Genomic DNA, 14,496 nt, shown 5'->3' with positions numbered 1-14,496 from the left:
GTCAAACTATCATAAAAAACATATATAAACTTATAGGGCCCTATCTTGCACCCAGCGCAATTGACTTTGTACATCGACGCATGTGTCATTCCTATTTTGCACCCGCGCAAAGCACGCTTTTCCCTCCACAGAAGCACGTCGCTAAACTAGTGAATGAACTTGCGCTCCCTGGGCGGTTCAGCGCAAAAAAGGAGGCGTGTTCCGACGCAAACAATCCCTGGTGCTATTTTGCTGTTCCATTAACCCTCAGAGCCCGACGGCATCGCCCACGACGTCACACGGCACCTCCGATAAATATCTATATTACTTCATGAAACTTTTATCGATTTTCTTACCGTTTTTTCCAGCAGAAAGCTAACGAGCTAGCCATCACGGGGGTGTCTTTGGTGTCTTTGTAGCCTTTACAGAAGGTTTTCTATCCAGCCTGGAACATGTGCATCTTTTTGGAGTTGTTCAGCAATAAATCAAAACGCTTACATCCAAAATTTATCCACTTGATGTCCATAATTTATAAATTTTCCGTCATTTTTGCCGCTAGCGCGATGCTAGCTGCCATTTTGGAGGAGGGTTTGACCAATGACAGGCTGATCCGTCATCCACGTTGGTGTGCGTCATTACGCATGAACCACAGCTCTATTATTGTGGAGAGAGACAGACGCACGGCTAGTGTTGAGGAGAGAGAGAGAGAGAGAGACGTGCTGCAGTTTTTAGTAGTTTTGTGGAGAAAGTTTGAGGAGAAAGTTTGAGGAGAAGTTCCTGATAGGAACTGTTTTGAGGCTTGGCACCAGTAAATATCCAAAATCCAAAGAGGCCAAAAGCGCCTGGACTTTTTTTGGAAAAATGTAAATAGTTTTGGTTCTGTATAAGTTATCATGTTTATTCCTGAGTTCCAGGACTCCAAAGACTTGAACAAACTGTTTTCCAGAGGAAATATGCTTAGCTTTTATTTATTTGTGTGTGTTTTCAATAAATATTTGAGTGATTCAATTTCCGTTTTATGTTTTCATTTGTCTTTATGGTCCCATAACTTATTTTACATTCAGGTGACATCAATGCAACACAAATATACTGACAGTGCAGCTTGTCTTGAAAAAAAAGATGTGTGTCAATTGTCTGTGCACAACAGGGTTGATGTTTTACAAGCTTTTTTAGTAAATAACACCAGGCGGAAAATTAATTGTAAAAATACCCTTAGGTCTTAAAGGGTTAAACAATTGCGCCACTGACCAGAAAAAACCTAGTCTAAAGTCAGTGGCGCGTTGTGCGTTGTTCATTATGCTATTTTAAGGGCGCATGCTTGACCATAATGTATAGCGTGCACAACGCGCATACACTTTGCTCATGTAATCTACACAGATGCAACAGTTATTTTTGCAAATCATAAATTGTTACACTAAAAAATATTAACACATGAGATGACGGAAATCATTGTGGTGTGCCACGAAGATGTGAAAAAATAGGCATAAATCTAGCTTACAAATTATTCAGGCTAATTGTAGTCTAATAATTAAGGAGACCTGTTTGCCCAATAGTGGCAACTTCTGGCAAGACATATATATGTATATAAGGACATCTAACAAATTGGTTTGTCCGTCAAGAAAATCGGTGAGGGTGGACGCAGCGATGTCCTCTGCTGGCGTCAGGTCCTGAGTAGAGGCAGATCCACCTCCCGTTACACGGCGTGCCTGATTGATGCTGGCAAGCTTGGACTTTCCCCGTCTTCTGATGTCATTGTAGCGCTTGCGGCACTGGTGCGACGTCCTGGGGATGCCAGCTGATGAAACAATTGTGGCTATTTCCTCCCACGCCTGTTTAACCGACGCTATTTTGGGTGGGTTTCTCCCATCCCCATACAACACAACTTCTCTGTCTTTCACTGCTCTTACAAGAACATCAGTCTCCTCGGCTGTGAACCGCTCCTGGCGTGCGCCTGGTAAATACGCCATAATAATAGCAATCCATAATGGAACTTGCGCACCTGCTTTTACAGGGAATGTTGGATGACGCTCTGATTGGTTTATTCACGTTACGCCCAAACCACACCTATGAATAATGAAGCTACTTCAGACCAACCCATTTTAGATTTGCGCCGGGCACAAGAGCCATTTATCCCGCCGGGAAAATAGCAACAGCGCCGAGACCCGCCAACAAAGTTACTTGCGCTTCGCGCTTTGACACTTGCGTTTCAGATCGTTAAAATAGGGCCCATAAACTTTATTGCAGACACAGGTCCATATAACACATCATACAGTACAAAAATAGGAGATACAAAGGAGATACAAAATATACATTAAAAAAACCTCCATATTAGCCTATAGGATATACAGGCTATTGCACCAATGTCGTCTTAACCTAGAAGTGTATCTATAACAGCTTTTCAAAGGACTGACTAAGGCTTCAAATATATGGTTCACTAAACATCCGTTGTCTTAAGTAAGACATAGTATATATACTTAAGCCTTAAGTGTCAGTTCATTAGTCATGATTAGATTTTATTCTTAACATGTGTCAAATTTGGAAAAGAAAACACAATTTAGTCGGGTCCCTAGGTTCTCGTCAACCCTGTTACTTTTTATGAAAACACCTCTTTAAAGATAATGGACTGTTCCAAAAGTTGCATCAGTTCCAGGAAGTGACATCATCTGCCTTTCATGAAGTTGATGGTAGAAGACAAGTAAGTGTTCTCTTCTTTTAATGTTTATGTAATGTCTGAAATACAGGGACACACTCTTTGTGTCAGCCCTGTTACCAGAAAAGCATATGTTAAAAAGTTATTTGTACATATTTAAAAATGTACATATATAACAACATTTAAGCCTCTCATTAAGGCACATAATGTCATTACCTATACAAATAAGTAAAAGCCTACATAGACACACTTGCCATATTTGTTTTCATAGGCTTAATATTTAACGTACTGTTGTGAATTTCCTTTTCCTCGTTTGAAGAAGAGACCAGGAGACTTGGATAGGTTTTTTTCTTCAGCAGGATTCTTTAATGAGAAAACGTGCTGTCTTTCCGCTGAGGTCATCAAGTCTAACTTAACAGTACCAAACACTGTAATTTATCTACGTTTCAGGGGGAGGGATTATACAGCAGGGGAGGAGACACTCTGAACAATACAATGCAAATGTTGTATAGGAAAATAGGGACACACCCCACACATTCCTGTCATCAGTCCTGATTCAAATCAGCATAACAGTGTCATTCAAATGCATAGATGCTAATCCAATCACTCAGAGGCTCCAAGAGCCATTAAAGACAAATGGTGCTCATCTTACTTACAATGAAGAGAAAACACTAACTGGCCTGGAAGATTTGCATAGCAGACTAACTAATCTGATATCATCATTTTTACCTTAAATGCTAAAGTTATGTACCTTCCTAAATTTGTAATCCTACAGTACCATAGTTGTTTGTTTGTCGTGAAACAGCAGAACTTGCAGCTCCACCTCACACTGTTTGCGGCACTGCCTGAAGTAATTCTATGAAGAATACAAAAAGTCAACCAACATTTAATGAACAGTGTGTGTCGATGATTCGGATCATGTGTCAAACTGCTGAAATCACAGGACTTTGGCGCTCCGAACCACTGATCCATAACGCTCCGAAGCTTCATGAAGCAGTGTTTTGAAATCGGCCATCACTATATAAGTCGTTATTTAGTATTTTTGGTGCACCAAAACTATTCTCGTTGCTTTATTATATTAATATTGAACCACTGTACTCGCATGAACTGATTTAAATATGTTTTTAGTTATAAAAACATTTTAGTTTTTAGGATCTTGAGAGAGGAAATTGCTGGCTATGCAGGCCTCACTGAGCCATTGGATTTCAACACAAATGTATTTTCAGGACCAACTAATATTCCCCCATTGCATATTATATTCAACATTATATGTAGTACTTTAATTTGGCAGTGACACTAAAACTAAAACACAATTTCCTTTCCTTGAACTATACACAATACAGATTGTCACTATCCACAATACACACATGCATTTTTCTATTGCAGTATATAGCGGAATGATATATTGTTACACCCCTACTATATTATACATCAATTGAATGTAGACTTATGTTTATAGCACTCAAAATTCACACCACCCTTCTAGATAAAGGGGGAAATAATATTTATACTTAACACAAAATAATCATAATTATCTATATTTTCCTGCTCTTTAAAAAATGATGTAGCATGTTTCTTCCCTCAAAGAATACATAAATATACCAAATATTTTACATTAAAAACATGACATGGCCAACAAGAGCTGTAATATATATAGTGTTATTTTCTTCTTGTCTTAACATGACTCACAACAGTAGATTATAATAATTCATAATTTCAGCTCACATATTTTACAACTTTATATCACACATCTTGATGTCAACATCCACAAACAAAATAAATGATAAAAGTTTTTTTTTTCTTCAGATAATTACTTTTATTCACTTATCACTATATGCATTTAGATTTGGCAAACTTCACTGTATAAACATTAATATTGATTAATATTAATACTGATTAAATTAAATAGACAATAATTTATTTTACTTATTGTTGTACATCATTTTTTTAAATTACAAATGCTGTTTGTATGCATACATTTCTGTGAAAGCAAATTAAAATAGGGGTGTACGATATTACAATTTTTAATCGTGGACAATTAAAATGTCTCCACAATCTGCTTATGAACAAATATCATAATATTGCGTTACAGTGCATCCAGCAGCAGATATTTCAGCTAAATGAATGTTTTTGTTCTGAATACTATTGTCTTCCTCTCGACTGTGTTCTGTCTGTGGGCTTCTGTTCCCTCAAGAAACGCTGTGTTCGCTCACAAACATTTAAGTTATTTACGAGTGAGAGAACGCAAAAGCATTGACATTTATTTAACTCCCATTTCATATTTTGTGCACCACCATTGCCTTGCCTTCGTACATTTAACTTTATATTAGTTAGGCTAGTAGTTTTTTTGTGGTATAAAAATTGGAATCAAAACATTCTCGTGTCTTCATGAAGAAAAAGGTAAAACCATATTTATTAAAATACAGGATATTATGGGTCAAACAACCAAAACAATAATAAAATCAACACAATACATTATGTTTAATTGATTGACAGCACTATAATGCTTCCACACATGTATATTCAGGGGAACAGCAGCATAATGTAAATGTAATATTACAACTGCAAAGAAAATGAAGAGAAACTTGAGCTTGAGCAAAAGCACGTGCTGGTGAGAATGAGCTGGGACTCACTCAATCTATATCAATAATTATCATTTACATCAGTATTGTGAATACACCGCATTATCACCATATTCATAATTCAACCAGTCTCTAACAGGAGAAGAAGAAGAAAAATCACACATACATTTTTGGAAAAGTAAATAATTAGTATTTTACTGGTAAGTCAGCTGATGTGTAAAGGCTCTTTCTCTGTCCATCTATTCGTTTTCTTCTGTAGCAGCCGCTGACATCTAGGCCTTTATTGGCAGGCTTACCAAACAGAAATGAAAATATTTAAATATAGAAAAAATACATATTATGATTAAACTCAACAATAAACTAATTATTAGGCTATAATTTTATATTTTTACCACTCTCCACGCCTCCCCTGGCATGCTCTGGCGCCCCCCAGAGGAGGCGCGCCCCACACTTTGAAAACCCCTGGCCTATAATATTGAAAATACAATAACAAAAACTTTAGTAGAAGAGTCAAACAGGTACTGGGCTACTCCGCAGCGGCAGCGATCCGAACCAGTGTAAAATAGACCATAGTGGTTCAGGATAAGACAAAAACACGGATTGGAAAATTGACTTTTCAAAATATGACACCATATCTTCTATTTAAATTCTTCTAAAATCTTCTTTGTTTATATATCTGCATCCGATCATCACATTACAATTATTTTTGTAAAATTCTTTTTTACATTACAATTGTGAAGCATAATAATACAGTAACATATCACACTGAATTAGGCTGATTTAAAACTCAATTTATTTAAATTAAAAGTTCTTCTTTTGGCAAAATTACATTTCCTTTATGTCCTAAACAGAAGCTTTACTCCCTTCAAACTTCACATCACTGTTTGAAAACTCTTATTGAAATAATTTTTTGTACTTTTATAAAGAGCATTTTCCCCATAATTGTATTAAATGTATGCACTAAATTTAATTTAAAATTCTTACAATTTATCCATACATTCAATTAAAATAAGACACTAGGCTGTTACGAATCAAATTAACATTGAAAAATGTTTTGAACATACAAATAACTTGAAAAGAATGATACTTAGAAACTAAACCGCCAGTAATAGGAAGCATGCGAACATCGAGCAAGTCATTGAGTCAAACAATTCGTTCAAACAACTCATTTATTCAGAATGAGGCACTTTATGAATGAGTAACTGAATCTTTGACAAGTGATTCATTCAAAACGCTGAATCATTCCGTATTGAATCATGGCTGAGTGTTGCTGTGAGATGCTATGGTTCTGTTGTTTATAACTATTTTCACTGCTGAATAGAGGAGGCTGAAAACCCACAATTCAGTTTGTATCGCAATTTTAGGGTCACAATTTTCAATTCTGTACAATTCTTGTTGTTGTTTTTTAACACTCCAGAACTTCAGCATATGATATATAGTTTAATTATCCACAATTTAGGATGCAGCATTAATAAATGTTATATCATGTTATCATGCACAAAGTAAATTTACTTCACTTTAAGCACATTATTGGGACCATCTTTTCATTATAATAACAATAAAGAAAATGAAAACAATTCAAGAAAATGAAGACTCACTTTTTTCACTTCACTCACTTTTAATTATGTAACAACTAGGGGTGTAACGATTCATCTACTACATCGATGTATCGATTTATTTTCCTACGATCTAACTACATCGATCTGTGCTCGGCAAGTTGGCCTTCCGGACGACATATATCGATCTAACATCGTTTTAAAAGGTAATCAATCGATTGTATCGATCATAGGAAATAACGCATTGGATTTAAGCACGTCAGACTTTAAATGGATGTTTTTTCTTAGCACTTTTAATGATAAAGGCGTTAAACGTTACTCGATTCAGTCTGCCTATCTGTGACATCATCGCAACGCACGCACCAGCAGCAGCGCTCATTGAAATGAAAACAAAACATAGCATGGCGGATGACAGAGAAGCCAACCAGCGAGAAATTATCAAGCCACCAGGAGAAAGAGCTAAGTTAGTAACGTGTTACCTGTACTTTCAACCCTTGCTAAATGTTACCTGTGCATTCCTGACACCAGTGTGCCAGCAGAGCGAGTTTTTAGTTTTTAGTTTTTGAATGACATAGTGAACGCACAGAGAAGTGTTCTGCGGTCAGATCATGTTGATATTTTTGAAAAAGAAATATGTACGTTAGAGTCATTGAAGAGTAGTTGGTTACATTTGATCTTTTGTTAAATATTGTTTGTTTATTAAACTGAGAGTAGTAGCAGGTTCAGCCAGTTTATTCAATCTGAAGAAATGTTGGTTGCACTTTATTTTTGATATTAATATTGTATTTGTATTATTTTAATGTTGAAAAACAACAGCAAAAGTAACAGGTACACCTACTATTAATTAAACCTGAAGAGAAGTTAGTTGCACTTTATTTTTGATATTAATATTGTAATATTATTATGTTGGATAACAAAAGCAGAAGTAGCAGGTTAACCTACTGTTGAAATGTTGGTTGCACTTACTGTGCTTTTATTGAAAATGTATTGAATATTGAAAATGAGAGCAGAAAAGGTTATCTTCCTGTTAATTCAACCTAAACTGTTGGTTGCACTTTATTCAAATAAAATTTGAATGCATTTGCCATTAATTGTTGTTTACTTGTTTGTTTATATCCATAATTAATTGATACCTGATTCCCTTACAAAAAACAACAGGAATCTAGGAAACTTCACCTGCACTGACCAGTATCCAGATATTTATTTCAGTCACACAATTTTTGGCTAAAAAGTTACTGAATCGATTTCAGGTCACTGAATCGTTTCGGATCGTATCGTTCTAAATGAACCAAAATCGTCCTTGAATCGTATAGACAACCTCAAATCGTGATACGAATCGAATCGTTGTTAAAACGAATCGTTACACCCCTAGTAACAACACAAGTAAAATATAATAAATATGTAATATAGTGAACATATCTACAAAAATACTCCTCTATAGCCATTTTTTCTTGTTAACTAACATTAAATTATATGGCTTTCCTAAGGTAAACTCTCTTGCAATTTTATTGACCTCTTTTTGTGATTGAAAAACACTGATCAATCAATGTAATGTATGAGCCATATACCTTTCAGCAAAGTGTACTGTATCTTTTTTTTTTTTTTTGCGATCAAATGTTTATTGGAAGGAAAAGAACAAAATATTACAAGGCATTTCAAAAAAAAAAAAAAAAAAAAAAAGGTCAAAGTCAAATATACATATAACATATACACACAAATAAAATAACGTTTACATACATATACAATATACACATGGAGGGGAAAAAATAAATATAAATAAAATAAATTATATATAAATAACAGGGAATTACTCATGTTCAGGAGCTCAGATTAACAAATAAACAACTCAAGTCAGGCAAAAAATGTAAATAAATAAAACAAAAATTATTTATCTTAACCAGGCTTTCAGTGACTCAGCAAGTGTGTTCCAACTACAGATTGTCTTTTCATTCGCACCATTAACTCGAGCAGTAGACAATTCTAAAAAGATCACATCCAGAAATGTAAGAATCCAACATTTAACAGAAAGTGAATGAGGAGGTTTCCATCTCAATGCAATCATCTTTTTAGCAGCTGTGAGGCCAGCTAATACTGTGCGCTTATGCTGAATATTAGTGTTCAACATTGTTAACTTATTCAATAACAAAACGGGCACTGTTACGGGTATTGTTACTGAAACCAAATCAGACAATCTGGATGCTACCTCTGTCCAAAACTGAGCAACAGGCGGGCATTCCCACATCATATGTAAGAAAGTACCTGGTACCTTGAGGGTACATAGGGTACAAGCTGGGTCGGTTAATCTCTTCATTAAATGGAGCTTGCGAGGGGTTAAATATGTTCTATGTACAAAGTTGAAATGAATCTGTTGGTGGTCAGGATTACGAGAGGCCTCCTTTATATTTACCCAAACATCCTCCCAAGTAAAATCTGGATCCAAATTTGGGCAATCACGTATCCATAGTCTATCTAAAGGCAGTTTGGCATTCGAGGCCTCCAAAATAAAATTATATAATATGGACACCAATCCTCTATTTCCTTGAGCAATAATCAAATTATGCAATGGGTGTACACACAAAGGTTGTTGCCAAGGTACACCATATGCTTTGAGGGCCGATCTAAGCTGTAAATAAAAGAAAAATGAGGAGGCTGGCAGATTGAATGAGTTTGCAATATCTTGAAAAGAGCACAAACCAGAATCATTATAAACATCTTTCAAGTGACGAACACCTCTCCTACTCCAAAGCGAAGGAGGAATGGGTCTGCCACCAATTGTCAGACCTTTATTATTGAATATGGGAGACTGTGTATGCCACCTACAGGAGATCTTGCATCTAGATTCAACCAACCTCCAAATTTGAATAAGATGAGAAACTATGGGACCAAAGCGCAGCTGACATTGCTTATTTGATACATTAGAAAAAAGAACGTCTTCCAAATTCCATGGATGCACAATATGTTCCTCAATCTTACGCCAAGAGACAGAGATATGAGGGTTAAACCATATAAACAGAGGCCGGAGCACAAAAGACCAAAAATAAAGCTTACAATTAGGTACTGCTAAGCCCCCATCTACCCTCTTCCTCTGTAAAGTAGTCAACTTCAAACGCGGTCTTTTCCTGTTCCAGATGAATTGTGAGATATTACCATGGATTTTATTCCAGAAATTGACAGGGGGGGACAGGGGTATCATCGAACTAAAATAATTCAGTCGAGGCAAAATATTCATTTTTACAATAGAGATCCGGGCCTGCAGAGAATTGGGCAGATTAATCCATCTGTCCAAATCTCTCTTGATGTCCTTGGTTACTTCTGAAAAGTTGTGCGTTACAGTATGGTTCAAAGAGGGAAAAATTTGTATCCCAAGATATTTAAAGTTCTGAACAACAGAAATAATAGGTGGATACTGCAATATTTTAGCTGACTCATTTAAAGGTAAAAGGGCAGATTTAGACCAGTTAACCTTAAAACCAGATAAGCAGCCAAACTCTTCACAAATAGACAGCAGGTTAGAAATAGAGTGTATTGGATTTTCCATGAAAACCAGAACATCATCAGCATATAATGCTACATGATGCAAAGTATTGTGAATGGAAATAGGTTGTATCTCAGTGCATTGTCGAATCATCTGGGCAAGAGGTTCAAGGGAAAGAGCAAAAAGAGCTGGACTCAAAGGACACCCTTGTCGCGAAGACCTAGTTATAGAAAATGGAGAGGAAAGCAATTGCCCAGTGAGTACTAATGCTGTGGGATTAGCGTAAAGGACTTTAATCATATGTATAAAACCTTTACCAAAACCCATATTTTCCAGAACAGACCACAAGAATGACCACTCCATCCTATCAAAGGCCTTCATCGCATCAAGGGACATCACTACTGACGGAGCCTTAGCATCCACTGTTGCATCGATTATATGCAGGAGGCGCCTGACATTATCCACTGCGAGTCTGGACTTAATAAAACCCGTCTGATCACAATGGACTAACAAGGGCATGTGATCCTGAATGCGTCGGGCAAGAACCTTTGCATACATTTTTAAATCTGCGTTTAGCAGACTTAATGGCCTATAGTTTGCGCATTCTGTAGGATCCTTATCTTTCTTTAAAAGTACAGATATTAGGGCAGTATTAACATCTCTAGGAAAGCTGCCTTTTTCAACTGAAGCTGTTATCATGTCTAGAAGCAAGGGACCCAATACGTTCCAGAATATAACATAAAACTCAGGAGGTATCCCATCTAAACCAGGTGATTTATTCCTTTGCATGGCAAGGGCTGCTTCTTTCAATTCTTCTAAAGAAATGTTGTTGTCAAGTAGAACGGAAGCATTTGTTGCCAACCGTGGTAACTGTAATTTTTTAAGAAAATGATTACATCTATCTTGTTCAGGCTGAAGCTCCGATTTATACAAATTAGAATAAAAGACACAAAATGTCTTGTTAATTTGTTTGGGTTCAGTTGTGATGATGCCCATTGAGGATTTGATGGAGGAAATATCAGCAAAATGCTCATTTGATCTAATTTTCATAGCCAACAGATGACTAGGTCTAGATCCATGGAAATAGTATCGTTGTCTAGTTCTATGGATTAAAAACTCTGACCGTCGCTTCAGAATATCATTTATTTCTTTCTTAACAAGGTCACATTCCACTGCTATTTGTGAAGAGTAATTGCTCTGTAAGGTGGAATCTAGTCTAACAAAATCTGCTTCAAGAGCTTGCAATTTGGCAGATCTGGCTTTGCGCAAATTGGAAGAAAACAGTATAGCATTACTCCGTATAAAGCCTTTTATCGCCTCCCATAATATTCTGGGGTCCTCAACTGATCCTACATTAAACTTCAAAAACTCCTCTAATTGAGATAGGAATTGTGACTTATAGTCTTCATTAACCAATAGGGAAGTATTGAAGCGCCACCTAGTGGCTCGTTTTGATAAACCATCCAAAGTAGCACAGCACCATATTCCTTTGTGGTCTGAGAGGGCGATAGGCAATAACACCGCATGATCAATTTTCTGAAAAAGTAAAGGAGAAGAAAACAAGAAATCTATCCTCGAAAACGTTTTATGTCTGGATGAGAAGAAAGTATAATCTTTTGATGAGGGATTGAGAGACCGCCATATATCTATAAGCCCCAGACTACTAGCCCACGAATGTAATGCAGCAGTAGCTAATTCTTGCTCCCTGGAAGCAGTTGAACTTGACCGATCAAGGTTAATGTCCAATATTGCGTTCATGTCTGCTCCTACTATGAATGAATAATCAGTCAGATCTAACATCTTTTGTGTTAATGTATCAAAAAAGCAATTATCAAATGTATTTGGTGCATAGATCGATATAAGAGCAACCTTTTTGCCATACAATTCAACTTTTGCAATAACAATTCTGCCTGCATCATCCGCCCATAAATCCAACACCTTAATTTTGAGATTACGTCTGCAAACAATGGCTACCCCTTTGGATTTTGTACTAGCCGTAGAGGAAGCAATAGTATGATAATATCTATTAGCAATACGACCAGAATCTTTACTTAACAAATGAGTTTCTTGTAAAAGCGCAAGATTAATTTTCTTTTGCCGGAGCAAAGTTAAGACACTGCTCCGTTTATGCGGTACATTCAGCCCATTGCAATTCCATACTAGAATAGATAATTCACCCATGATCATCATGAACAGTTCTCATAGCAGACCCTGGTAGTCTAAATATAGGTCTAACCATTTTTTGCCAATAGCTACAATTAAGGTTTCCAAGGTATTGTGAAATGATTCTCGCCTTGCCAAACATAGAGCACCGTGAACATTCCCCAAAATAAAATATATACAAATAAATAAACACAACAAATAAGAAAAGAAAATAGAACGATACAAAATAAAAAGGGTAAATAAAAAGTACATACAGATCGTGTTGATCCGTGACCATTTATGGGTACGGGGCAGCAAAGATAATTCAACCCAGAATTACAAACTATTAAATAACCGTTGAAATCAAAATATAATATCCACTGTTTGCTTTAAAAAAAATAATAATAATAAAAAAAATAGATAAATTTTTTTTGCTGAGTGATGAAAACACTTCTTACACTGTAGGCCTCCTACCAGAACAGGTATTATAGTCATCTCGGTAACTTAGATAACCTAAACATGTAGGTCTACATATGCAATGAATACAAAACAATAACATAAACTAATCAAGTCCAAGGGTAAACTACACAGTCAAAATGTTGGTCCTCGCAGTGAAAAAATAATACAAATAAATCAATCAAGAAGAAGACAAAGTCGGGCATTAGTTGTTGATCCAGATCTGCTCGAGCTTGCGTGAGCGAGTCGTCTTAATCCAAAAACAAATCGTAGCTTGTATATAAATTAAATCAGACCATTATACTTCAAATAAACAAGTTAACATTATAAATACAGAATTAACCATGAGTTTGTGACTTCAACGGCGCAATGTCCTCTTCTAAAGCAGCTTGTCGAACTGCTTCAAACCAAACATTCAAATAGCCAATCTAAGCCTGCAATTGTGTAACAAAGGCCCAGGGAGTGAACAACAAAACAAATCCTGAACAGGATCTTGTTTGACGAACCGCTCACGCGTCCGCGTCAGCATCTGTACCTTCAGTTTCCACTGGAATTCCATCGTCCGCACCGGAAAGGGGGAGCACCGCAGGCAGTGTATTGATAAAATCCTCAGCATCTCTAGGAGACTGGAACGACTCCATTCGACCACCAACCTTTATCTTCAAAATTGCAGGGTAGAGCAGGAAGAACTCCACGCCCTTGGCACGAGCGTTATCCATTGCCTGGGAAAAGGCTAAGCGGCGTTTAAGAGTGTAGCTGCTATAATCTGGAAAAAATCTCACCCTCCGACCTTCGACAGTGAGAGGGTTTTTCCTGGCAGCTCGAAGAATCGATTGGCAGGTGGTAAAACGAAGGACGTTGAAAATCATTGTGCGGGCATTCCCTCGATTCTTGTTGTCAGTGTACACTCGATGGGCACGCATTATTTCACCCTGGAGACTGCCAAGGGAGGGAAACCATTTAGGGAGTGATTGCGTCAGGTACTGGATTGCACTAGACCCTTCGAGACCCTCTGTCAAGCCCGTAATTCGAATGTTACACCGTCGACTTCTGTCCTCCATGTCCGCCAACTTAAGTTGCATCTGTTGTAGCATTGCATCTTGAGTGGCTAGCAACTTTGAGTTACCTTTAACATCCGATCTTATTTTCCCCATCTCCGTATTTATAGTTCCGATGCTCTCAGACAAAGTCATTAAGTGGGTCTGGATAGCGCCCAGTTTCCCTTCCGTATCTTTTCCCATCTGCTGAAGTTGATCAAAACGGGATTCAAGATAGTCACGCTGTTTCTCCAACACTGCTTCAGCAATGGCTTCCATGTCAGACCGATTAACTTTGTTTTTCGAGGTATTGGATACAGACTTTTTACCCGATTCTGCCATCCTGCTTCAACTGAAATGATTATAAACAAACTGAACAAAAATAAAAATGTTTCAACGGAGAATTACCGATCAAATGAACAATTCTGGGTGAGGAGAATCAAACTATGCCGCCATCTTATCCAGCTGATCACGTGACTCCCCAAGTGTACTGTATCTTTAAATAAAAGTAAAAGATGATCAGTTTAATTGAAGGCACTACAGCGATCCATCACATCACATCTACAAGCGGCAACAATTTTATCTGAATTGAATAATAAAATGGACCAAACCTAAATGA

The 14,496-nt window shown here is 36.9% G+C and overlaps 1 protein-coding gene across 1 annotated transcript in view; it reads right to left on the bottom strand.

The window, feature by feature from the left end:
- LOC307116797 (uncharacterized protein) overlaps nt 1-14,219 on the bottom strand; it is a gene marked incomplete at its 5' end in the record, with an annotated part of 30,605 nt that extends 16,386 nt beyond the window's left edge. The window contains one exon of the mRNA XM_079801174.1: nt 13,376-14,219. Coding sequence (XP_079657300.1) covers nt 13,376-14,219 — 844 coding nt within the window. The remainder of the gene's footprint in view (nt 1-13,375) is intronic.
- Nucleotides 14,220-14,496: the final 277 nt, after the last annotated feature.

Source organism: Gobio gobio (genome assembly GCF_949357685.1).
Source record: "Gobio gobio genome assembly, chromosome: 1".
Lineage (NCBI taxonomy): Eukaryota > Metazoa > Chordata > Actinopteri > Cypriniformes > Gobionidae > Gobio > Gobio gobio.
Note: the sequence above shows the minus strand (reverse complement) of the source record. Positions and strands in the feature narration are given on the sequence as shown.